A 26,094-nucleotide genomic window follows, 5' to 3' on the forward strand; every position below is an offset into this window, starting at 1 on the left:
CAACAACAAATGATAGATCATTCAAACACATCTAAATGAAAGGAATTGTGCAGCATTGCAGCAAGATTTGGGTCTACCTCCATGCTAGTGTTAGGATCAAGCTCATCGCACTCGGACTCCTCTGAGCTGTTCGATTCCTTGATTGGCAGCGTGAGAGAGGAAGAAGAAAATAATGAAGTTAGGGAATAAACTGCCAAGATACAGGAAAAAAGAAAATCAGAACCCTATTTTCTGTTGGAAAATGGGATACAGCAAGAGAATAACCATCTTCAAAAGATCTATAGTCTCATTAAAGAAAGACAAGAAAGGGGGTGAAGATGGGTATTTCCCAACCTAAAATATCCAAAACACTGTTAAGACTGATTTCAATGAATCAATTTCTATTTGTACAAGATAGAGAGTTTGTGGAGGTCATAGCTGAAATACAGGAAAGATTGGCTGCAAGTCTGTGGGTTAGTTTTATGTTAATTTTTATTTAATCCATTCTTCAAAGTAAGTAAAAAGTAGGGTTTTACATAGAAGCAGCCGCTCTTAATTTCGAAGACTATTTGGTCACCCTAACATTAGTTTTCTTCATCATGCATTGAAAATGAAGGTTTTCCCAGGCTCCTCACAACATCTGCATGACGTCTTCTGGCTGTGCAGAATGCTATCTGCCAAAAACATTACGTGTGTGGTGATAGATCACGTCTAATCCCTTTTGTCACTTTACCTTGGGATACAGTTAATTCCTTAAGTCAGTTCAGATGCCGATTTGAGGTGAATGTGAATCGTTTTAAGAGCCAGGATCAGGTACGGTGGCAGCTATTCTACATTGAGTGGATATGCAATTTCTCTGAAAGCTAATTACACAGCTGGTAGAACTCTCCCTCTAATGACTATTGCAAAGCCCTACGGACGGCATGATTAATTTGGGGTGGGGGGGGGGGGGGGGGGGGAGTATCTCAAAAGACGTTGCATGCCAACAGAAAATCAACTGAACAGTAAACATCAGGCATATTCTATATAATAGTAGCATATGCGGCTTGCAGCTGGCATGACTTGCAGATCATAAGTTCATATCCTCTCAAAATGAACTTACACATTTATCCTTCTGACGTTGCTAAACTAAATACTATTATATTTGGGTAATAGCATCATGTGTTCACAGAGTGCTTTACACTTTCAAATGTAAAACAACTCAAAATAATTATATTTGTAAGGATCATCAATAATAATTTTAAGGGTTTTTTTGTTGAAGAGATGAGTCTGGTAAACTGGAGCATGAAATAAAAAGGACTTCTCAAAAATAAAGAAGCTTGGTAAGATTTTCTTTTCCGTGCCTTGTTACTACAGCATGCCTGTTAACCCATCAGGTACCTTCAGAACTCTTATGACATCAAAAACATGTGCCTGTAATTGTGCTCAAGAAAAAGTCATTAAAGACTAAGTTGGGTACACTGCAAGGCATCAAGCTTAGCCTCAGAGGCAGCACACATTGTCTGGTAATGTTGATACATAACCAGATACATTAGATCATGAACCTGGCACAGTTACCACAGTCTGTCTTTCGTAGAATGTTCTAAGTGTGCAATCCCAAATGAGTCATCATTACTTTTGTCCAGTGGCATTCTTCTTGCCATACTGATCTGAAAGATGGGTAGGGGCTATGTTGGAGCGGAGAAAGTGATAACTCTACAGTGAATGACAGTAAGGCCCTCATTTCCTTGAGCGCAGGTACACAGGCCATTCACAGACCATGATCTTTATAGCTGTACCTTTCTTTTTTTTAATTGTTTGTCAAGCATTCTATGAACATACATTACTTCAATGTGTCTAAGCCACCTGCTAGTTCCTTGTCTTTTTGCCATTTGATTTTGGTGTTAATGTCAAATTGTTTTTATGAACATTAATAGTTTTGACTGATTACATGAAATGAATCATGGTCAAGAGGGATTAAATAGATGTGAACAGGTTATAAGCGAGGTACTTTTGGTTTTAGGTGAATCTCCAAAAGAAGGTTCTGCTGCCCATTGCAATGCAATGTATGATTTGGTTGTTAGTGGTTCCTAGGGCCATATGGGGTAGCAGGTAAAGGCAAGGAAACGCATTTGGTTACATGAACACAAGAGACATCATAGATACATCAGGACATGTATATTTAATACTGAAATGGAGTTGAAACGGTCGACTTTGACTAAAACTTTGCACACAGATTGTCACCTAGGTCACACGCACTCTGACTTGTTCTTCTGTAACAGCTGCAAATGTTTTCTAAAACCCTTGCAAAGTAAAATGAACTTTCTTGCATTTGGTGCCAACAATAATAAAAGGAATGCAAAAACGGGTTTGCATGCAAAATTATAAAAAGAAAAAAGATTAAAAAGGAAATATCCCTCCGTGCAAAGGGTGGTAGAAGATTTAGTAAAAATGTACATCAGTGGCAACCGGCACCTGGTAGACTGCCTTACTCACTTTCACAGAAACTTTGTTGCTTAGAATTGCCTTGGATTTACAGAGCCCATTAGCTTCACTTTTGCCACCATTCTCTTTCTCAGCTCGCTTTCTCATACGTAGGGTATGCCATGAACATGATTTCCTGTATTACCAAAAGATGCAACAAATCAAAGGCAGTTCATACCACACATGTGGATAGGCCATCATCCACATTTGTCAAAAGAAATTTAACACGGTACATGTAATCCATTCAAGCAATATCGTTAAAATTGCCATTTTGAATAAAGCAATAAAATAGAAGGTAAATAAGAATGAAAGCTGTATGACTTAAAAAATAGTGTGAGATGAGTGATGTATGGAACAAAAAACTTAACACACAGCAAAATACACAAGTTGAAAAAACAGGATCATCTTTTTTGTAATTATTCCATCATACCATCAACAATTCAACACAAGACCACCAATTTAGAGACTTTCAACAAAAAACAGCAACCCTGTATGAATGCTGAAATATTGACATTCCACTCCATTCTATTACCCAGTGCTATTTGGTCGTCTTACTAATTATAGTACACTGGGAAATTGTGAGCACATTTTCAAAGTCTGAATGCGTTTTTAAGGGTGGGTTTCTCCATGAAAATATAGTGCAAATATGGTCCTCTAAAAATTGACCTTTGTTGTCTTTCTCAAACTTTGCCTTCCGAATGCACTGAAGGCATGACTATTAAAACATTGTTACTATATTGGTGACTACTGCAATGTTTACATGTCTCAATTATCCTAAGATGTCCTAAAGCCCAATAAAATCAAAGTTTGTTTCAATATTGAAGATCTGTCCTTTAAGTATTGTAAGCGCACAGTTTTTAATTCTGCTGGTTTGTCCTTCATTGCGAGACTCTTCTTTTTTGTACTGCACCAATTAAACTCTTTCAATCATTCCAAAAAACAATCTGAAAAACTGACTGTTTTCCTAAAACATTACATCATCATTGGGTTGAGGGCAAATTTGCTTAGTTAGCTATGGAGCATGTAGACACGAACAATGGTGGTGACACAAACAGACCAAGCCAAAAACGAATGTAAGGAGTGAATGTTAACATAGAAATACATACATAGCAGGAGCACGTGCATGCTCTTATTCAGTCTTGTTGCAAACAAATATTCTTTTAATCATTTAAAATCTGGTACAAAAAAGACCTCCAGAATTAGGATGTGGTACAACTGCAAGACGTTTGCATACTGTAGAGCCACAGCCAACTGATTTTTGTTGAAAGGAAGCATTAATTCAGTTTAAGATCATAATTCAGAGAGAAAATGTTAACTGAAGCAATATATTTTCTATCAGTTGCTATAGGTGATATATTTAGATTTATTTTTTGGGCACAGGAGCAGACATTACTGACAAACTTAACACATCAGTAAAACAAACAATGTTTTTAAGTTTACAGTGCAGTAAGGTAAAATATAGCCGTATTTTTGGAGAGAATATATTTAATAAATTTGAGTGCACTGTGAACTCAAAGGTGTTGAAAATGAATGATTGCAATTGATTATCATGGACGTGGGATAGAAATCTCTTGCACACTACATGTAACCTCCCTTAAATCCAGAGACTTGAGAACGCGTTTTGTAGCTGACTAGTGGACTTCAAGGAGCAGCCTGGGGAACTGAAAAAATATTAGACATTACAGTCAGCCAGTTAATAATGAAACAAATACAAAAAAAAGTGAATAAATGAAATGCCGAACAACAGAATGTGAAATTACCCAATGGACAGCAAATATTGCAAAATCATTCATGGATAAAATAGGATAAATAACGTTTTCCAATAATGTGAGGTAAGTGAGACTGCCAAAATTCAATGACTGAACGAAGTAGTTTTTAGATAAGAGATAAACGAGAATATATCTATATATCTATCTATATATATAAATACATATATATATATATCTATATCAAGAAATTAATGTTTGTCCCATTTGTAGGGGCCACAAAAATATGAAAACTGGACAACATTTCATTATAATATGCAAGCAATTATGAACCAAAAGGATAATTCAACTATGTTGCTTAACATTTTCAGTTTGAAGCCATTTCCTTCAAGTGCACTGACCTTCAATTTGTTGGATAAGGTAATCTCAAACTACAAGTTTAAACTAAGAAAAAGTGTAGTAGCAAGGCTAATAAACAACTGCTTACCAGTGCTTAAGCATCTTCATGAGGGTCGTGTCGGTGACACTTTCTGCAATATGTTTTGGGCAATGAAGCTTACCGCATGCGACCTGTGGCAGAGGGATTGATCATTTGAAAAAATTGCCTAAATGTGAGTCCTCTAAGAGTTGTACTGTAGAACATGTGAACCCACTGGTCATTGAGGAGCAAAACTGCTTGCAAATATGTTTGTGAATCTATATGAGCATTTTACTGCAAAAACTGTACATAACTAATGGAATTTTCTACATGTAACTGATTCTACTCAAAAAGAGGATATGCTGATAAAAGGAATGCCAATGTTTGAAGTGCTTTTAATGTAATATTTTGAATTAACAACTAAAGTCTCCCATGTGATGGTAATATGAGATCTAAATGAACCAATTAATCATTGTAATGTAAACTGGCCAAGTGTAACGTTTACATAAAGCTACAATGTGTATTCACCTGGCATTATCTTTCCCACGAATACACTAAGGGATAGAAAATGTATGAAGGGCATTTACAAAGAAAGTTTATTGTACCTTTATTATTAGCACTGTCTGCCCAGTCTGTACAATTATATTAACATGTACCATTTTAAATGCTTCAGTTGAATGCCGGTATACTCATTATGACAGATGATCTTCACGTGGAGGTACTGCAAGTTAAAGATGGATTTCTTGCTTCTTTTTAAATATCAGTATGATGTTTTTCCTGTTGAGTTAGGTTTGTTCACTTGTTGGAGCTCCTCGGCTGGTTCTGATCAGTTTTAGCCAGTTTCCACAAACAGAAAATATTTGATTGCAACAAGATTAAGTCAAAATTAATCCACACCCATTGTTCCATGCACACCAAAACTTGTTCCAATAACAGGTAGCAGCGTTGAGCTTAACCAAGTTGCTCTGAAGTAAATTTCATTGTGATATGACAGTATTGCAAAATTATCTGTGTTTGTCCTACATGCTCATTTTTAGGCTTATGTTTTAGAATAGCACTGCCAACTTATTATAATTTAAGGCAACGGAGGCAAACCGACTTAGAAAGATGAAAATTAATTATTTTAACATACAAAAATGTACGGAATCCCAATATTATAACTAGAGATCAAAGCAGTATCATGTTCTCATGTAGGTATCAAGTCCTACATTTGTACTGCAAGGTAACATTACCTTGCTCCTTATGCATGATTGTGGTTTGAAAAATTGTGACATCACAGAACATAGGTTAATACAGTGTTCTAGGTGAGCATCACTTGCCCCTTTCTTGTTTTGATTATTGACTTTAAACAGGGCATTTGTTAATACCTGATACTACATTATGGATTAGTGCCAACAAAGCCAATATAATTTAGTGGGACATAATATTCACAATGTCTAAGAAGAGTGAGGTTTGAACTCAGTAATGTATAGAATACCAATTTAAAAAAAAAAAGAAAAACAGTTAATGTAACTTGGTTTAGTGATGTTTATATGAAGTTAAGGTGTAAACTGTCTCTCTGGAATATTTATTTCTTAATAATAATCAACACACAAAAAAGAATCTCCATAGAGCAACTTGAAGTAACAGCAGTGAGTAAGTCATATTACAGGGCATGCATCATACACACTTGTTAGCATACTATAAATGGGAAAATTAAACAACTATTACCCTTTACCAAAGATAGAGGCTACTAGGAGTTATGGGCACTTTTGGTTAATTTTTTGTAGTGATATAGAATCAAACAAACGCATGGTTAAAACTAAAAAATAAGTGAGCAACACTTTTAGGACGACATGATGAAAATGGCCATCAATTAACTAAATTGCACCTATGTTCCTGATATGAAGCATTTGTTTGTTTGGTATACTTTTTGCATTTCAAGTTCTCCTTTGGCTCTTCAAACATGATTTAAGAACCTTCCTAAGCAATTTTGGGGAATTCTGTCACTAGAAAAATCTGCTTGGGTGATCAATGATAAGGCTTCAATGAGGAATATCACGGCACCACATTCTGTGGGAATTTTGTTTTTCAATATTGAATGTCCTATTTTACAAGAAATGTGTTTTTTTCTTATTTATTTTTTTTAAATCAAAACTATTTTTTAGCATTCGGTTAACTATCAAATTTGTGGGTAGAATTGTTATAAGTATCACATCTCTAAAGCACTGCACATGCTAGAGCTATTCAAACTAATTAGTGGTTATTTTCTCAATACTCAAACGAGCATACCATCTTCTCTTGCAAAGTGCCTTTCGGTTAGTGTTTTATGACAAACTGCTAAGTAGTAAAGAACACCAGCATACTGGTTTTAAATAGTCCCACAATATGTTAGAAGAAAGGAAAAACAACGGGCCAAAGACTTATGTTACCTCATTAAAACATGCTCATGGTGAAAATTTATTTTACATATTTAAAATAGTACATTTAAAATTATTAGTTACATTACAGGTACAATGATGAACATTGCGACTATCATATTGCACAACCTGACTTCATCAATATGAGTTTCTTTAAATAGTGCAAAATACTTTATACAGGAATGTACTGGAGAGGGAGGGTGGGGAATTTCAAACAAAAATATTTTACAAGTTACTGAGAACATATATTAAAATAACAGAAAAGGAAAAAAATATCAAGCTGTACAAAGAAATTGCCATAGACAACATAAAATCTCTCCTCTTTGAGAAGTAGGCCTCAGTCCAACACCAAGGCTTTTGCTTCTAAATGTTGCTTTAACCAATATATATATTAGTAACTTAACACAACATAAATATAAGTCCAGTCCAGTCACTTCCATGTTGGTGTAAGATGGATCAAACATGAAACATGCTTTTACCATCTACTCTGATTATTTACAAGTATAAACATAAAAAGAGAGCTATGCGACATGCCCGCCCCACGCTTAGGGTCCAGCATTCAGAGTTTGTTCCAATGGCACTGTAGATAAAATCAGTAGGAAAGCCCTACCATCTCTGTTTTTGTTTTCCTCAAAAATCCATAAACCGCTCACAGGGAAGCCACTTGGCACTTACTTGATGCTTCCGTCATTATTATCTGTGGAGGATTTAGTGACGGGACCTAGGATGCTGCCTGGAATCCATCCTTCTGCTGCTGGCGAGTGATCATTCGAAGGTCGGTAAACCAGGAACATGTTCTGCTGGTTAATGGCAAGAATTTGAACCACTTCACCTTGATAGACACAGATCTCATTCTCTTTCAGTGCATAGTAATCACGGACAACCATCAGTGAAGATGTTCCATTACAACCGCCTGTATCGTGCTAGAAAGAGAAATAAACCATTAATTGTTGTAGGTCATTTGAGAAATAAACTGCACTTATTTGTTTCACTGAAAGCTAGTGGAGACTGACCCTAAATAGATTATCTGCAGTAGCATTCCTTCATAAAAAATAAAAAAAATTACAGTCACTGTACATTTGCAGACAATTCATTGTATTTAGCACCCAAATGTGGATAATAGTGAACAGATTACATAAAAATCTGCTAACATTATTATATTGGGCAGGGTGATGTCACTGCAGTAATCTATATACAATGTCGCTGATAGGTAAAAATCATGTTATACCTATACTCTTTACACTGTACCAAATCAAAATTCAAATTGTGGTTTGGTTAATAAAAAATACATTTAATCCTTGGGACAATTAAATCTATACTCTTCTCTAGGATATTTATAGATATCCAAAAGTTCCTATGTGTTTTAATGATGATTCCTTAAGTGCTCTAGCTATATAAATTGAAGAAAATTGGGACTTTACCAGGATCAGTTTGTGATCCACTATCATATTTGATTTTTAAAGAATGCCATTTGAAATTCCATCTTGCCCAAAATTACAGCTGTTATCACCTCTGTCATATTCTGTTAGATGGTATGTGTTCATATTCTGTTGAGATTGTGTATATATTTATATTAACATTCCAAGAATATATTTGTAATTAAAATACAAATATTTACAAATGTAATGCTTTATTTATTGTCTTTTAATAAAGTAAAATGCCTCCATAATATAAATTTTTCATGTAGGCAATGGCCAGCATACGAAAATCAGTTACTTCCCTTTAACTTCTGTCCTCCAGTATTGGCATCCTTCATAAAGCCACATGCTTGAATAATTTCCTGTCGAAGTTGGAGTCCCACAGGACCATAATAAAGCAGTATCTATCATTATTATAGGCCTGAATGGCAATGCACAGTCATGTTAATAGCTTACCTATGTCCTTTTTAAAAAAGGATCAAAATTGAACTATGACCAGTCAGGTGACATTGCCCACAGAGAGGCTGCATTCCTCAGACTTTCGAGCACAAGTGGGAATAACATCACTTGAGCTGTAAGGGGAGGCACTCGGCAGGAGGGTGGGTCACATGTGAAACTATGAAAGATACCAATACTGGAGAAATGCAGTTACAGGCAAGTAACTAATTTTCTCCTCTAGTAGTTGATCTTTCATAGATTTACATGCTTGTACATTGTGCTATTCTAAGTACCTATTGAGGATGGTGGATAACAAAATAATAGAAATATACAAATATATACATCTATGTCTATACATCTGAAATTTAAATACTCCATACATGATGAGAAAATTATGCAGTATACCACTATATATGGATCTATACCTGAATAGCAATAAATAACTCCATGAAAGGAGGCTCACCTGATCGGAGTAGATGACATAACACTGCCTTGTTCTACAGCTGCATCGCTGGGGTGCGCCGATTCCAGGCAGTAGTGCTGCATGAATGCTTGGATGCTCTTTTTCAATGATACACCTGCAAACAGAACAGCCGAAGTAGACTCTTTCCTTGTTGAGTGAGCTCTTGCTTTGACTCCATGTGGTTTGCCCGCCTTTGAATGGCAAAACTGGATGATAGCAGAAATCAGTCTTGCAATAGCTCCTTTTGTGACTGAAGTATCTTATTGGGATTGTCCATGTGGCACTAAAAGTTGATCAGTCTTACGTATTTGCTTAGTACGATGTAAATAGAATTTAAGACATCATTTGATATCAAGAGTATGGAGAGACGTTTAAGCTGGTGAAGCCAGCTTAGGGAAAAAAGTGCTAAGTATGATAGGTTCATTGAGATGAAATTGAGATGGGACCTTGGGAAAGAATCTTGAATTTGTTCTGAGAACCACATAATCCTCAGTAAAACGTAGAAAAGGTCCCTTGTAGCTGAGGTGACAGCCAATAGTAAAGCTTCCTTCCATGTCGGGAACTTTAGGTCTGCTTTGTGAATGGTTTAGAATGGTGGTTTCATAAGCTGGGATAGAACTATTGTGAGATGCCATTCCGGGGCAGAAGCTCGGACCGGAAGGAAAGCTCTGAATAACCCCTTCATGAATTGTTTGAATATCCTTGTGAAACAGAGGGAAGAGTGTGTGATGAACGTCTGTATTGTGAGATTTGCTGCAAGGTGAACCTTGACAGACGCATGCAATAATCCTGATCTAGCGAGCGAAAGGAAATAAGGCAGAATCTGTTCAGATGATGATTCCAAATTCAATGTTGCAAGTTACATTGCTGACACCATGAACAGAATTGCTTCCATTTCGATCTGTATGTTTTGTTTGTGAATTCAGCTCTTGCTTTAGATAGGCTATCCCTACAGTCCTGAGGAATGTCTAGGTCTTTTAACTCATTGAATTCAGGAGCCATGCACGCAAGTGTAGAGAGGCTGTTTGGGGATGTAAAATCTGGCCCTGGTCAACAGTGTTTGTGTTGCGGGAGGTGAATGGGATTGCATCCTGACAACAGGAGGAGCTCTGTAAACCAGTTTTTCCTGGGCCACCTGGGAGCAATCAGGATGAGGCGACGGTGTTCCCTTCTCACTTTCCTGAGAACCTCTGGTACGAGAGGGGGGGGGGAAGCGAATGCATATATCTCCGACCTTCTCATCAAAAGGGCATTCCCCCACAACCCTGGGAGCAGGAACGGACTGGCACAGAGCTCACATTTAGTGTTCTCGTTTGTCGCAGAGAGATTAAATACTGGCTTGCCCCAACGTGAGAATATCTTGTCCAGCTTTGTTTGATTAAGCTCCCACTCAAGGCATCTGTCTTTTGTTCTACTGAGAAGGGTCAGATAAGGTGTTGCATACTCAGGACACATGCTGTGCTCTCAGGGATATTTTGTGATTTGGGAGCCAATTCCACAGATCCTGAGTCTCTTGGGAGTGTTAATGATCGTGTACCCCTTTGCTTGGTGATGTAGTGCATGCTTGTCATATTGTCTGTACAAACCAGCACTGGGGAATCTGCTATTCTCTGAAGGAAGGCCTGCAGAGTGAGAAAGTTGGTTTCAGTTCTAGCCAATCGGAATGCATCTTGTGCTGACCACTGCCCTTGAATCTGCAGGTCCTGCAGGTGGCCACCCCAGCCTTGCAGGGAGGCATCTGTTAAGATGAATTTGGGTATGCGAGGTAAAAAAATGAGGCCCTTTGACAGATGAGAGGTTTCAGACCACCATGCTAGAGGCTCCTACATTCTTGGAGTGATAGTTATGATGTCCTGGAACGATCCTTCCGTCTGGATCCACCGTTTTTGTAACTCCTGTTTCAGTAGTCTAATTTTCAGTCATGCAAGAGGTACTAGATTGATTGTGGAGAACATCATGCCCAACAGCGACTTGTACAGACATACTGACTTTCATTTTGATCATTTTACTGCCTGATTTCTTAGCCTTTGTTGTCTGTCTTGAGATGGATACACCTTGTTCTGTATTGTACCCAAATGGGATCCTAGGAATATTATATTGTGTTTTGGAATAGTTGTCGATTTCCAACAACTGACAGTGAGACCCAGCTTGCGAAATAATGCAAGACAAGCTTGTGTGGCTCTGGATGCTTGCCCTAGTGTTGGGGCTTTTAGTAGCCAATAGACCAAGTAAGGAAACACCTGGTGACCTTGGCTTCTGAGAGTGGCTGCTACTAGTGCCAGGCACTTGGTGAAGTTGCAAGGCATCGATTGGGAGGACTTTGAATTGATAATGGGTATGGCTACAATAATGCGAAGATATTTTCCGTGTTTTGGATGTATGGGGATGTTGAAATATACATCCTGCATGCCCAGAGCTCTCATTAAGTCTCCTTTGTTTAGGAGATGCAGAATGTCGGAGAGGATGGCCATTCAAAATGATTGCTTGTGTAAGAATTTGTTCAATTTTCTTACGTCTAGGATGGGCCTCCATTCCAGATGCAAGATCTGGCCCTGGTCAAAAGTGTTTGTGCTGCCGGGAGGTAATGGGATTGCATTCTGAAAACAGGAGGAGCTCCGTGAACCTGTGTTTCCTGGGCCACCTGGGAGCAATCAGGATGAGGGGACAGTGTTCCCTTCTCACTTTTTTGTGAACCTTCAGTGTGAGAGGGAAAGGGGGGGGGGGTGGTAATGCATAAATCTCTGACCATCTGATCGAAAGGGCATTTCCCAACGTATAAGGAAGAAGAGGGAGTAGAAGTCTATGCCCTTCTGTGAAAACTGAACTTTCTCTATAGCTCCCTTTGCAAGTAAGCTGAGGGCTTCTTTTCTCAAAAAGTGAAGACAAGGGGATGTTTGGTGTGACTATAAATTCCAGGGTATGGCCATAAAGTGACCAGGTCTAATACCCATTTGTCCAATATTATTTCTCCCCATTGGGGTAGACAGATGGAAATATTCACACTCACAGGATGGGAGGTAATGTAGGTAGCCTGTACCTGGTCTAGGTCACTGCCTACGACCTGTGACTACCTTGGAAAGGTTGCTTTCAGTGAGGGCCTTGTTCCGTATAGGCTGTTGCAGGAGGATGACAATACTGCTGTTGGTAGACAGGTCCGTAGTGGGATTCAAAGGGTTGGTACTATTGAGAGCATTGGTACACCCCTCTGAACATGCAAAATCTCTGTCCATGAGCCCCTCAAAACGGCAACTTCTTAAATTGAAGGGTGCAGAGGGACCTAGCTGTGCCCGTTTTTATTGCCAATAGTGCTCCCTCTATGTGTTTCCCATAGAGCGTTTCCCCATCATAGGCCATATGTAAGGCCTTAGAATGTACTGCCGGCCTAAATGATGTGGCTTTGATCCATCCCTGCCGTCTCAGGGCTGTTGACCCAGCCGGTTGACGAAAGCCTGTGAAGGCGATATCCAAGGTGCAATCTAGTGCGCTCACCTTCTTTCAAGATTGTTGTCACTTCTGCTCTCTTCTACTAAGGCACAAGGTCGATGAGGCTGCTGATATTGGACCACATCTGCCGATCAGGTGATCAGAATCGCCAGAGAGTTGGCCACTTAAACTACAACAGCAGAGATGAGGCAAAATCTCTTGCCTATATTATCTAAACGTCTGCCCCCTCAGTCCGGTGGCATAGGGGTAGGAGCAGAAGGGTTCCTGGACTGATGTTGCGATGCTTGTGAAATCACAGAATCGGGCTAGGGATGACCTGCGAGGCAAGCAGGGGAATCTTCTGAAGCTTTGTACTTTTTGTCTATGCGGGTAGCACTGCAGCCGGGTTCTTCATTATTTTTATCCCCTGCTTCTAGATATAATCAATGATGGGGACGGCGCTGAATTTCTTGCTTGTTCCTTAAAGTCATAAAGGAAACAGTGTGACTGTTTGATGGAAGTTGGGAGGTGGAATCTTATTGCCGCCGTGCCAATAAAATTATGAAACCCCCCAATGTCCTCTGGGGGAGAATCTGAAGGATGAGTCACTGAAGGTGATGGCATGGGGATAAGGAAAACATTCCACTCATCCTGTGGAGGGGGATGTTCCGGGATCTCGCCTTCCTCTCTTTCATCCTCCGATGAAGATGGGTCTTCCTTTGGTAGCGTTGCAATGTTTGACGCAAGTGTCATTCTGGGGATAATAGAGGGAGGGATATGTCCTGGCATAGTCGGACAAGTAACTTGAGGTGGTATTACCGGCTGATCTTATTGAGGTTCAGGGAACTTTTTTCTGTAATCTTGCAGCATAGCCTGCAAATCCTGAACAAGTCACATGGGTATCTGTACATCATCATGCCTAAGTTGTGGAAGATAACGATATTGCTCATAATGTCTCTTTGGTGAAGGAGCATAATATTGTTGGTAGTACTGATGCTCATCTTCTTCTATGTCCTTGTTATCATGGCAGTTGACTAATAGATCTGATGGACTATGTGCTGGACTCTTCCATGTCTAGCAGATGAGATGGAGGATAAGGTGAAAGTTTACTGGAAGCTGTTAACTCCGGTGTTAATGACTGTCACCTTTATGATTTTTATAATCGTTGACGGTCCTATCGACAATGTAATCATTGGCGTGATCATCAGATCTGTAAAGGCTGGCATTGATGGGTGGAATCCTGTTGACGGTGTTGTCTTTGATGATGCTTTCGTCAATGGTGTTGCAGTCGACTGTGTAGTTAGTAATGTCACCGTTGTCTTCCTGGATGGCAGAATCTTCGGCGACGAGAGGTGCATTGATGGCTGTCAATGTCCTTGCCGAAGATGGTCTTGTAGACAAGACAGTGATGCCTGTCCTCGATGGTGATGTTGTCAATGGTGTTTTAATAATTGTTTTACTTTTCCTCATCGATGGTTCAACAGACTTTAGACATGGAGTGCTGGGTTGAGAAAAAGCCTCCTCTGTGGAGATATGGTTTCTTTTCTCCTTTCTCAGAGAGACTTTATGATGGGGATTTAAGCCCTTCCTGCTCTCCTCAGATGTCCCCTGGTCAGAGGATCTTACCCCTCTTACATGACCTCTTGGGGTGTGGCTGTGTTGGAAAATGTGTTATTGGTAGGGCAGGTAGGTACCTACACCTAGCAACAAGCCACTAACCTCCACATAGGTACAGTTAGGTCTCAGTAAATTAATCCCAGCTCAACCCTTGGTAGCTTGGCAACGAGCGTCAAGGCTTAACTTAGGAGACAAAGTGTAAAGCATTCAAATATCACAAAACAGTAATTAAATAAAACACAGGAAACAGTTTAAAAATCCAAAACCAATTTATAAAAATAGCTTATATTTTTATCTTTAAAATGACACAAAAACGATTAAAATCGGTTTAGGGGAACCGGAGATATGAATTTTTAAAGTATTATTATTTTCTAGCGCTTAGAAACAAAAAGCGCCAATCGGGTCATCTGGTTGCACCAGGACCGGGGCAAAGTCAAACTTTCAGGCCGACCGCGATGGAGCCCTGCTCGGCTACAAGTCGCGGGAGGCCTCGGTTAAAAAGTTACCTTCTGACTTAGTCTCTTTTTTGATGTTTTTCTTCCCCGGGACGAACCTGCCAGTTGAATCCGACCTCCTGGAGCCCTTGTCCGGATACGCGAAGTCGGTTTCCTCGGTGGTGATTTTTACCTTCGGACTTAGTCGTTTTTTCGAGATGAAAATCCTTCGACCGGGGTAAACCTGGATCTTGATCCGACGTCCGTGGAGCCCTTCTCGGATACGATGGCTGGGAGGTCCCGGTCAACTTTTTACCTTCGGACTTAGTCTCTTTTTTGGATGTTTTTCTTTACTGGGACGAACCACGAAGTCAGGCCGGGTCGCAGTTGAGGCAAGCCGGCTAGAATTTCCGCGTCGGGTCGGTCACTTTATGGAGCTTTTTTAAAAAAATTCTCCAATCTTTTCCAAACTTCTGGGGCTTCACCCAGATGTTCTTTTAAGGTTCTTTTGGGGTCCACAGCTCACCCCAAGGGTCCAGAAGTTCTGTGACGGTCCTTGGGAAGTGCGGACTTCAACTCCCAGAATGCACCTGGCGCAAACTCCTTTTTGGCCACTGGACAGTGGTCAGCTGGTCACTTTTTCAGGAGTTGGTGCAGGGGACTCTGAATAGCAATTTTTCACCTGTAGCAAACAGGGAGTCCCTCCTTGAACCAGTTGAAGCCAGGCAAAGTCCTTCTTGTGGTGAAGCCCAAGTGTGCAGCTGGTGCAGTCTTTCTGAGTGCAGGGTCCAGGTGCAGGCCAGGGGTCCAGCAGGGCAGTCCTTCTTCTCCTTGTAGTTCCTTCTTCTTGAAATTTGGTGGGGATCTGAGGGGTGGGTGCAGGTCTGCCAGTTTTATCCTTGCTCCTGGGTGAAAAGCAGGGGGGCCCTGGTTCTCCAATCAGGGACAGGGTCGTCCCCCTGTGATGACCACTTCCTGGGAAGTGTGGCAAAAATCCATCCCAGAAGGCAACAGTCTCTAAAAATCCAAAATGGATGAATCTGATTTTTGGAGGAGAGATCTGGCTGAGCCCACCCACTGGTGTGGCTAAAAATCATAAACACACCCCTCTCCTGCCCTCTCCTAATCTAATCAAGGGGGCACCTAGCTGTCTGGGGTTGCAGGATGTGGGGGTGTTGTTGGGTGCTCAAGATGTCCTTCTCTGCCTTTGAAGACCAGTTTGGCAGCCCTCCCCCTTCCTGCCTCACCATCTGCTGAGGGGAGATTCTCTCCCCCAAGCACATTCCTTTGTGTGAAGCCAGGCCACTTCACACCTCATTAAAGTAGCCTGGCAGAAGCTGCTGCAGGCTGGCCAATCAGAGCACAGCAGCAAAAACAATGCAGAGCTGAAATTGGCAACTTTTTAGGTAAAGTCTAAACTTTTTACCTGAACTAGTTATATTAAATCCAACAACTGGAAGTTGTGGGATTTATTATAACAATCAATTTGATACCAAATTCTTGGTATGTAACATTTAAGGAGACTTTAAAATTTAAAATAAAGTCTGCCCATTCTAGCCTATGAAGGCCATTTACTTCAATGAGGGAAAAACGAATTTGGCTGTTTTTACCTCACCAGGGCTTATAAATCTATTTTTATAAAGTCCCTGCTTATAGTTACATGGCACCCAGCCCTAGGGGCACATAGGGCACACCTTAGGGGTGACTTATATGTAAAAATAAGGTAGTTTAAGACTTTGGAAGTACCTTTAATTCCAAAGTCGAATTTGCATATAACTTTAATTTAAAAGCAGCCAGCAAGGCAGGCTTGCTTTTAAAATGACACTGGGCACCTCAGCAATGCACCTAGGTGTGCACCACCTATGCTATGGTCCCTAAACCTACATGCCCTACCATATACTAGGGACTTATAGGTAGGTTAACTTAGCCAATTATAATTAGCCTAATTTGCATATCCATTTTGCACAGAGCACTGGCCCTGGGACCGGTAAGCAGTAGCCAGGGCACAGCCAAGAGTCAGTAACCACCAGTACCTATCCAGAAAGAGTGGGGGTGATCAGGCAAAAAAAAAGGACTTTCCTACAGGCTGTCTTCTTCAGAAGTGGTGAATTTCTGAGTCTTAGCTTTCTGTAGCTACAGAAGTAGCTTCCCCTCCCGTTCCTGAAAGGTCTTAGGTGAGAAAGTGCAACTTATTTTGCACGTCTTTACCTGATGCTGGAGATAGAGACAATAAAAACAGTCCTTATGTGGGTCATCCACATGCAGCCTTTTCCTCCCACAGGCTCTGAAGAGACCTTTCTTTGAAGTACGAGACATGTTCAGAATAAATTTTACGCTTAGAAGCTCAGGAAGACTCCCTTCGCACGATATGCATTAGAAAATATGAGGGATGCAGCCTCTCTTGGAAGTATTCTATAGGATGCTGTCACCTGATTTGTCATAGTTCAAGTCCTTAAGAAAAGGACATAGATAAGCTATTAAAGTGACAGTGCATTGCCATTAAGTTCTATGGTAATGATACATACTGTTTTATGGTACAGTCGGTCTCCCACTTCGACGACAGGAAATGATTCAAGCATGTGAAGCTATGCATGCTCCTACTGGAGAAATAACGTTTTGTAGGGGTTCATTTAACTGTTCATTATCTGGTTTAGCGAGAGGAACATTAAGCACCCTGTTAAAATGGTCCACAGGACCTTGGACACAGTCCTGTTTCTTATGCTAAATGGAGCATTATGGTAAGCAAAATTATTTCTTAAATTAGCAACGCTGCATCAATAGTTTGAGTGAACTGACCCACGAGTAGATGGTAAAAATATTCTCAGTAGGTAATTTGTTTTAATTTAACTAGTTGCAGATTTCCATCCTACTTGAAGAATATGTTACTCAAATTATATCTGATCGCACGAAACAGAAAGCTGTCTCAGTTGTCTAACATGGTTTTAGGTCTATTCAAAGGTTCTCCGAAGGTTCTCCTCAATGGTACTTTAGCCTTTTGCTTCTACCATAATTTCATATTCTGCTGTGCTTCTCTTACCATATTTCCTTCTTTGACTGCTCCATTTCTAGCATGATAATATAAGTTTCCTTGAGAGCATAACTATATCGAAATAAGGTCACCCAGGCTATTTTTGAGGTACCAGGTTCAAGATAGCCATATGATTACCCTACCCCAGCTTTACCAATGGTCATGAGATGAGACCTGGTAAGAATTAAGATATTATCGAGCAAGTAGACACCACTTACCACTCCTACTTGCTGGTAGTGAAAGGTGCTAAAAGCTTTTCCCATTCATGTCCTCAAATGAGTACCCCACGTTCCCAAACCCTTTCTTTTATAAACTAATCGTAATTGAAGTCTTGATTCACTGCAATTGAACCACATGGAATGAAGTACAAAATTACATGGGAAGGTAAAAGAAATGTCTAGGTTATTAAGGCACCATATTTTCAGCCCAGAGTCACTTAGCCACCTAATCCTTACAGTACTCTTTTTAGTGTACAAAACACACAGGTCATGTGTTAATCTTTAAAGGCCAGACGACACTCTCTCAGAAGCTGGCAGGTTTTAGAGAAACCTAAATGCCTCCCCTGAATACAATGCCCATATTTAGACTAGGACACAAATGGCCTAAATGTGAGCAGTATGTGCCCCCACAGTGCAGGCTGATCTACTGAACTATTTTACTCAGTCACTGGTTTTGGGGGAAGCACATACATATCAAACTTCGCTCAAGGGTAGTTGAGCTGCTGTTAATCGATTATGAAAGAATATAAATATTAACATTTCCTGTTGTCCTTGTATTTCATTTAGCTGTACATCAATTCATGCATCGTTCAAGGTACAGAACCTACCCTTCCCTCCAAAAAAACATTTCTTCAATAAGCCGAAAGTAAGTGAAATGGTGAAAAGCAGACATACTGTGTACTTTGCACCCATTTTTGGAAGTATAGCAAAACGCCTGAACTCCCTCTGTCTTTTGAATGCCAGAAAGGTGGTTTTCACATAATTGAAGGCCTTAATTGCCTCAAGATTTTGGGAAGACGTAACTTCTCAAACATGCCAAGTGTGTTCAACTGATTATGGTGCTATACTCAAAAAAGCCATGCATCACATTTACTCAGAACTGGATCCATTGCCTACAGAATTAGTTATCTGTCATTTTGTGACTGTAATAATAAGTGTTCTTGCTATCCATGAACATTTAGCACCAACAACCAGTTGTAAATGAGCAGAGGAAAATTACCTTGTTTTGATCGTATTTGTCTGGAAGCTGATAATGGTCATACCCTGGACTGCCGTTGGAGGTAGATATCTTGAGGGGTGGCAGGGATGGGTTACGGGTTGTGCCTTTGGGAGGCTTATCAGACCCCAGTGCAGTTGAAGAATGTGGCCGGCTGTTTTGCTGTGGTCCTCTGCCAGCTTGCGACCTCATCACAGCAGAGTTATTTCCTTTACGCTGATACTCTATTGGCGATTGTAGTGCTGCAGAGAATGTCACAGTTAAAGACTTTTGCCCATTCCCCTTTCATCAGACTGAATTGATCATTTAGAAAAGACAGATGGAGACTGGTGGGAAGCCATTTACATGCAAAGCTTAAATTAGATCAATGCCTCAAACTGAAATTTAAGTTTGAAAAATGTAAGTTTAGACCGAAGTTTAATCAGAAAATGTAACTTTGCCATATGTTAAGTTTAATCCTGAACAACACAAAGTATATATATGAAAAGGGATAACAGTGTAGAAAATGACTTTTAAACCTCTTATGCCTTTGTACTTCTCTAGACAGGGACTGAATTACAACTGAACACTACCCAATCAGAAATGAGGACAAATTTCACTTCACTGTACCTTGGAATAGTGAAGGCAGATACTGTGCTACGCGTATGTTAACACAATTGACCCACTAACTTTAAAGAGTTTTAGCAAAGGCGGTACTATAAAAAAGTGAGTTGGGGGGGGGCAGCAAAGGCTCACATAAGCATGAAATGTAATGAGCACAATTGAACAGCAGTACTGTAGAACTGCACCATTTTACAAAATAGAGAATTGGCAAATGTATAAAAATAGCACTTTGCACGTCACCCTATTCATAACATGTTTGAGGTTTGGGAGCCTGTCCGCGCTTTTATCTCGTCTTTGGTGGGGTGTGTGAATCATATTTAACCGATACCTTTCCAGTCGTGAGCACCATGGGAGCCATTGTGGATTTAAATTAATTTGCTGAAGCCTGCTCGAGCAGCTGTACCGCTCCACAGCCACCAACAATCACAGGGGAAAGATAGTGTGAGAGATCCAGGTGAGTACTGATGAAGAATGGTAGTGAGGTGTCCGATAATGGTTGTGTTTAGTGCCACACTTTTGAGGGCTTAACAATTTTGTTTTAAAAAATGTGACACACAGTCCAAGTTCCTCAGAACAGCACCATTTGTCAGTGACACCAACATTCAACCAGCATTACTGTATTCATAAATGCATATTTATCAACATCCTATAAGCGGCTATTGCCTAGATATAAAGATTTCCCAAATGGATCCCCTCTTGGCTACCTATCTCCTTTATCTGAAGAACACTCGATCTAACCCAGCAGGGCACAGCAGGATAAAGATATGCTGCATACATCTAGAGTGTCCTTCTGTCCAGAGCCTATGTTGGTTCAAACAAAATGAATTCAAGAGCACTCTAGATGAATGGCACATTGCCCATGATATTAGAGGAGTAAAACTGGAAATTAAGGTCTCTGAACTGAACTACATCAAATGCAGGAGGAAGGGGACAAAGAATATACAACTCAGGTAAGGGGTGTGCAGCATACGTCCCATGATGACAAGATCCACAATAATTGTTGGAATAACTGCTCACTGTAAAAAAACATTCCATTTAGAATAATTGTAGGTAAATACACCTCATGTGGATACTCTGAAAATCTGGCAAGGTTTCTGCTCATATGGATACCCTAGATTTGGGATCAAAAATATCTTCAGAAAGTGGGACCTTACATTTCACCTTGGGATCCACCATTTCCAACAAAAACATGTGCTGCAATTATACCCTCTTTGGCGGCAAACAGTCTTGTTCATGGTGTCTAGTTATCCTATATTTTGATCTTATATTAATCTACTTGGATTTCTTGTACGAATAAGTGATAACTTTTGAACAGAAGTGTACAGACCTATCCGTTAAGAAAATAATATATTTCTTTGTAAACTGGTGGTCTTGGGTAGTACAGGTTTCATAATCTTAACCCCTTCCATACATATGTCTCCCACGGAGCACTCACAACAGAAAGCAATTCTAGTTTTCAAGTAGAGAAACCCTGGCAAATCTGGTAAATGCACCAATGGATCAACCTGATTGCTTCCAATGAGAGAGCAACTTAATATGCATCGTTGTTTTTGACAAGACCCTACTAGTCTTCTGTGGAGGATCAATGTGTGCATGCTACCGGCTTTTACAGATTTACAGCCCACTGAGACGGACATAATTCTTCAAGAAACACAAACACTGTACACTGGTGTTGCTTAACTAGAGTGACACATGCTTAGTAATGGAGTGGACTGGATACATTATGGTTACTGTCATATCTCACAGATGCAAATAGAGATAGAAAACAGACTTACTAGGAGAAGAAAATGGAGGCACGCGTTCAGGGAAGAAAAGCACAGAGTTACAGGGAAGAATGAGAAGACAGAAGAAATTGAAGTATTAGTATAACAACTGCTTTATTTTAAAAACAGCAGTAAGGTCTTTGAAAAAAGAAAGGTTCAGTTGTTATGTGAAAAGTGGTACAACGGTTTGCTCTATTAGACAATGTACTTTTATCAACTCCACAGGCAGTCACTATTTGGAGTGTACCCAATATGAAATAAGCTAGCACTCGGAATGGAAAACAATACTGATGAAAGAGTTTCTGGGAAATCTTTTAAGCACATTTACTATGCAAGAGAAGCATTAGATTTAACACGCTGCTTAAGCTAATGTAGGGTAGCTGACTGCTTGCTCTTGCCTATTTAGTTTGCAAAGGTAGGTTTTTTTTTTGTAACTTCAACGGGTCGGCAGCCACGTGACAGACATCGCCTCAAGCATCCCAGCTACGGTTCAATGAATCTAGAGCTGTCCACCTTTGATGCAGATATTTTACCCCATTTTTAGCAGAAACTGACATAGAAAGGAAAAAAGTGGCAAAAGGTCTAGCTTTCCACTGGGCCATAGTGCTTCTGTCTTCACTTATATTATTTCAAATCACAGATCCTGCAGTCCGAGGCCTACAAGGAAAATCCAGACACAATGGATGCCAAGGGCATGTCACTAAAAGCAATACCATTCCTGCCGGCATTGGGTCTCCGGAAAGCTTTCACAACAATTAAGCTATTAGCAGCTCTAAACTCTTGAAACCCACATTTCTCTGCAGCTGAAAATCAGACCTGGGAACAAAATGGAGGACAGCTGGAACATCTGCCATTTTTTTATGGATGTTGCATGACTGTCCTCTTCTCAATTAAGCTTTTATTAGCCATGTACAGAAAATGTAATTCACCAACTTGTCAATATGGCAAAAGCAGCGCAAATGGTAACTTCCCATCACTAACATAACAAGGTCCTGAAATTTCAGTTTATGTTATCTGTGATTTAGTGTCAAAAAACACAAACAACTCCTTGCTTTTCCCCTCTAATTGGTATGATCCGGACACTACTAATAGGGCAGGCGCACCACACTACAATAGGAAGCATCTCACAGATATTCAAGGGTTGAACAGAGTTAGGTCTTTCCTTGTGGTGAAGGGCGATGGGACTGTTTGTCATTTGAGGTGAAGAGTCACAAAGGCAAGGGATCCAAGCTATTTCCTGATTAACTCAAATTTCATTTAGACTCATGTAAGGTATGGTTTGTTGACACTACATTATATGAATGGCAGTGATTTTCGAACTTGAAAATTCTGCTTATTTGTCCGACCATAGGGTTGCATAATATAAGAGCTGTATAAATTATGTAATTCTAGTTTTTATGAAAAACGCCAATTCAAATCGGTTTATCATTGTCTTTCTTTTCCTAATAACAATTATGTTAACTGTACTGAAAATACTACATGGAGTAGTCACTTGATGGCACAGCTGGAACCATGGTTATTTGTGTGCAATCTAAGTGCTCATATAAATGTTAAGTTAATCCTGCAAGTGATATGTTTTTTAAGCAGTTGTTTACAAAGTGTTTGCCTACATGATGAAAAATGGTGTAAAATAAAAGGTTGACCCATATATTTTCGTTAGTCACATTTAAGAAATGGAACAAGCTATTTTGTTCTGTTTCTTATTAGGTTAGCACCACAAAAAGGGCATAATACAATTTTCAGTAAGTGCAAAACCATATGCAAAATATTCAACACAAAGGAGCTCATTCCAAGTCCAGTTGTAATCCTGATTCAAGCTCAAATGGGGTTACAAGGTGTGCATATCACCAAGAAAAGCGTAGTGAAAAATGCATGGGATACTGCTCCACAAGAGACAAAGAATTGGGTAACTGGACCACAATAGAGAATATAGAGCAATCACAAGTTATGCCTCTTTTCGAACAGGAACCCTGGGAATAGTGATTTAATATCACATCCGGTTAGTTCAGCACCCTGCTGTGCCAGTATTTACAGGGTGTAGGATTACCTCTCCGAAAACTCGGCAACCCATAATGAGGCCCTACATTTGGATCAAAACTTAAATACCCTGTTGCAAATCACATAAATTGTATTTTTAATGAATGTGATATGGCTCCAAGTACTACTGGAAAGAAGTGTATAATATAATTAGACGGATAAGCATGCCCAAAATCTGATTGAAGAAATCACCTGCCTGCAGCAGAAAGCAGTGGGCTATATCCAAACTCGACAGTGAGAAGCAACATTGACATGGTTTGGGGCAGAAAACCGAACTGGGCTCTGCCATCAAGTCATTCAAAGTAGAAGACTTGCCAAATTATTGACTCTAGAGAATGTGAAGAACACAGAACGTGCATGCTTTCCAGTGAAAAATCCAGTGCTTGGTTACTATATATAAAACATAACTAAGGGGACTCGTGTTTTATGTCTGGCTTGACTGTACAGCTTTCTGCAAAGCATATTGTTACCATTTCTTTGAAGTATACTTGGCGTCCGTTAGGTTCCACCCACAGGCATATTTACCTTCCGCCCTCAAGCTCGATGCATCTTTCAGCCTCCTATAAAGTAGTTCACAACCATGCATGAAGGATTATTTTTCTCCTCAAAAAGTACAATGAATCACCAAGAACTAAATTTGTTATCTGCAAGATGTACTGAATATAGAAAACTAGGTTGTGTGTAATTTGTAATGTTCTAGTAAGGACTCAAAAACAAGGCAGACCTTCTGGCTACACGCTCTTAGTAGGTCACTGCCTTCTAATGCTGGGGGTGATACATACCAAGGTTGCTGGTCTTGATTCCACCTCATGCCTCTGCCTTCAACAACCTGCACTTCCGGTCACCCGCAGGCTCCTTTTTAATCTGTGTTTTCCCCCTTTGTTACTCTTTTCCTATCTTTCTTCCTCCTCATTTCTTTCAATATTGCCTTTCTTGGTCACTCGGGTCAAAGTTACAATGAAAAATAATCCCTAGACTCCAAAAATGAAAAGACACTGCCTGCCTACCGCCTGCAAATATCCATATTGCATTGCGGTTCAAAGGGTGAGATATATTTAGGAAGTTATCTGCTAGTGAGTGATTTTTTTATTTGCGTCGCATACGGAGTGAAGAATTGCATGGCTCTGCATACGAGTTTGTAGTATTTAGGTTTATTGCAACCCCCAGTGTTCATTTACTAGTTGAGGCACCCTAAATCTAGGACAACGCCATAGCTTCCTTGCTTCATCTCCCATACTCTTAACTTTATCCTACTTGATCTTGCCTGAAAATGCCCTGTATCATATGCAAGGTTCGTTACCCCAATACCAAATCATTTGAGCAACAGCCGGCCCAATAGTTTTCTTGTGGTGCTAGAAAAAACACAATCGTCGCTATTCGACCAGATACCAACATCACTTTGGTTTCTCACAATACAGTTTTCACACCATTTTGAATACTATATTAGCTAAATTATCTTTATAATTTCATTGTTGTTCTCCAAAAGAGAAGTTAGAGGGACATTAACAATACTGTGGGGCTAAGGACTATCTGAACTATTGTTTCTTTGTGTAATGACAATATTTATTTATATATGTACATATCTGTATGTATCTCTTCCATCATGATCTGCTGGGCAACTCAACACATGTATAAAGCATTACTCGTTTAATGTTGGCTTGCATAAAAGGGGTGTGTTTGTTGTACTTGAAGTACAAGTTACTTACCTTCGGTAACAAAATATTTGGTAGAGACATATTCTAGTTGCAGATTCCTTACCTTAGAATATTCCCCCAGGCATCAGACTGGATCCAGAGATTTTTCTTCGAGCAATACCATTGCATGATGGTACGCTTCTGCACCGCCTTCCCTTTCTTCGAACCCACATAGCCAACAAAGAGTTGATCGTCCACCCGGAAGTCTTTAGTACGATTGAGATAGAACGCCAATGCTCTTTTTGGGTCCAGACGGTGGAGTCTCTCCTCCTCATGGGAAGGACGTGGTGTGCGTAGAAGGTAGGCGAAGTGATGGACTGGCCTACATGAAATGGTGTAACCTCCTTAGGACGGAAGGAAGCCCTAGTGCGTAACACCACTTTGTCAGGGTGCACAGACAAGTATGGAGGCTTTGAAGAATAGGCCTGAAGCTCACTCATCCTGCGAGCAGAGGTGATGGCGATGAGAAAGACAGTTTTGAATGTGAGGAGCCGTAAGGGACAATTATGCATTAGCTCAAAAGGGGTACACATCAAGTAAGTAAGTACAAGATTAAGATACCACTGAGGCATGATGAATGGAGTGGAAGGAAATAAGTGGGTGAGCCCCTTCAAGAACCTACTCACAAGAGGAGATTTAAAGAGTGAGGGCTGATCAGGAAGCCTAAGAAAGGCAGAAATGGCAGACAGATACCCCTTAATGGTGCCCAATGCAGAGCCCTGCTGGGCTAAAGAAAGAATGAACAGAAGAACCTCCGACAGAGGGGCAGAAAGGGGGGTCAACAGATTTGTTGGTGCACCATGCCACAAATTTATTCCAATGACAGGCGTATACAGGTTTAGTCAATGGACGCCTGGCTGCCAAGATAACATTGCAGACTTCGGGTGGAAGGGCAAATGCCGTCAACTGTTGCCGCTCAATCTCCACGCATGAAGGCGGAGGTTGGAAAGGTTCGGGTGGAGGACTGTCCCCTGCTGCTGCGACAGAAGATCCGCC

At 40.2% G+C, this 26,094-nt stretch overlaps 1 protein-coding gene across 8 annotated transcripts in view; it reads right to left on the bottom strand.

The window, feature by feature from the left end:
• The window catches only part of KALRN (kalirin RhoGEF kinase), a 1,333,112-nt gene that overhangs the window by 110,858 nt on the left and 1,196,160 nt on the right, over positions 1-26,094 (bottom strand). For 5 of the 8 annotated variants that reach the window (XM_069224644.1, XM_069224642.1, XM_069224641.1 and 2 more), the window contains 4 exons: positions 19,005-19,243; positions 7,641-7,888; positions 2,455-2,578; positions 78-137 (listed from right to left, as the gene is read on the bottom strand). In XM_069224644.1, the coding sequence (XP_069080745.1) occupies positions 78-137; positions 2,455-2,578; positions 7,641-7,888; positions 19,005-19,243 (671 nt within the window). Of the gene's footprint in view, positions 1-77; positions 138-2,454; positions 2,579-6,987; positions 7,889-19,004; positions 19,244-26,094 lie in introns of those variants that run through there. The other 3 variants (XM_069224645.1, XM_069224648.1, XM_069224649.1) reach the window with 2 other exon arrangements.

This window comes from Pleurodeles waltl, chromosome 3_1 (assembly GCF_031143425.1).
Source record: "Pleurodeles waltl isolate 20211129_DDA chromosome 3_1, aPleWal1.hap1.20221129, whole genome shotgun sequence".
Lineage (NCBI taxonomy): Eukaryota > Metazoa > Chordata > Amphibia > Caudata > Salamandridae > Pleurodeles > Pleurodeles waltl.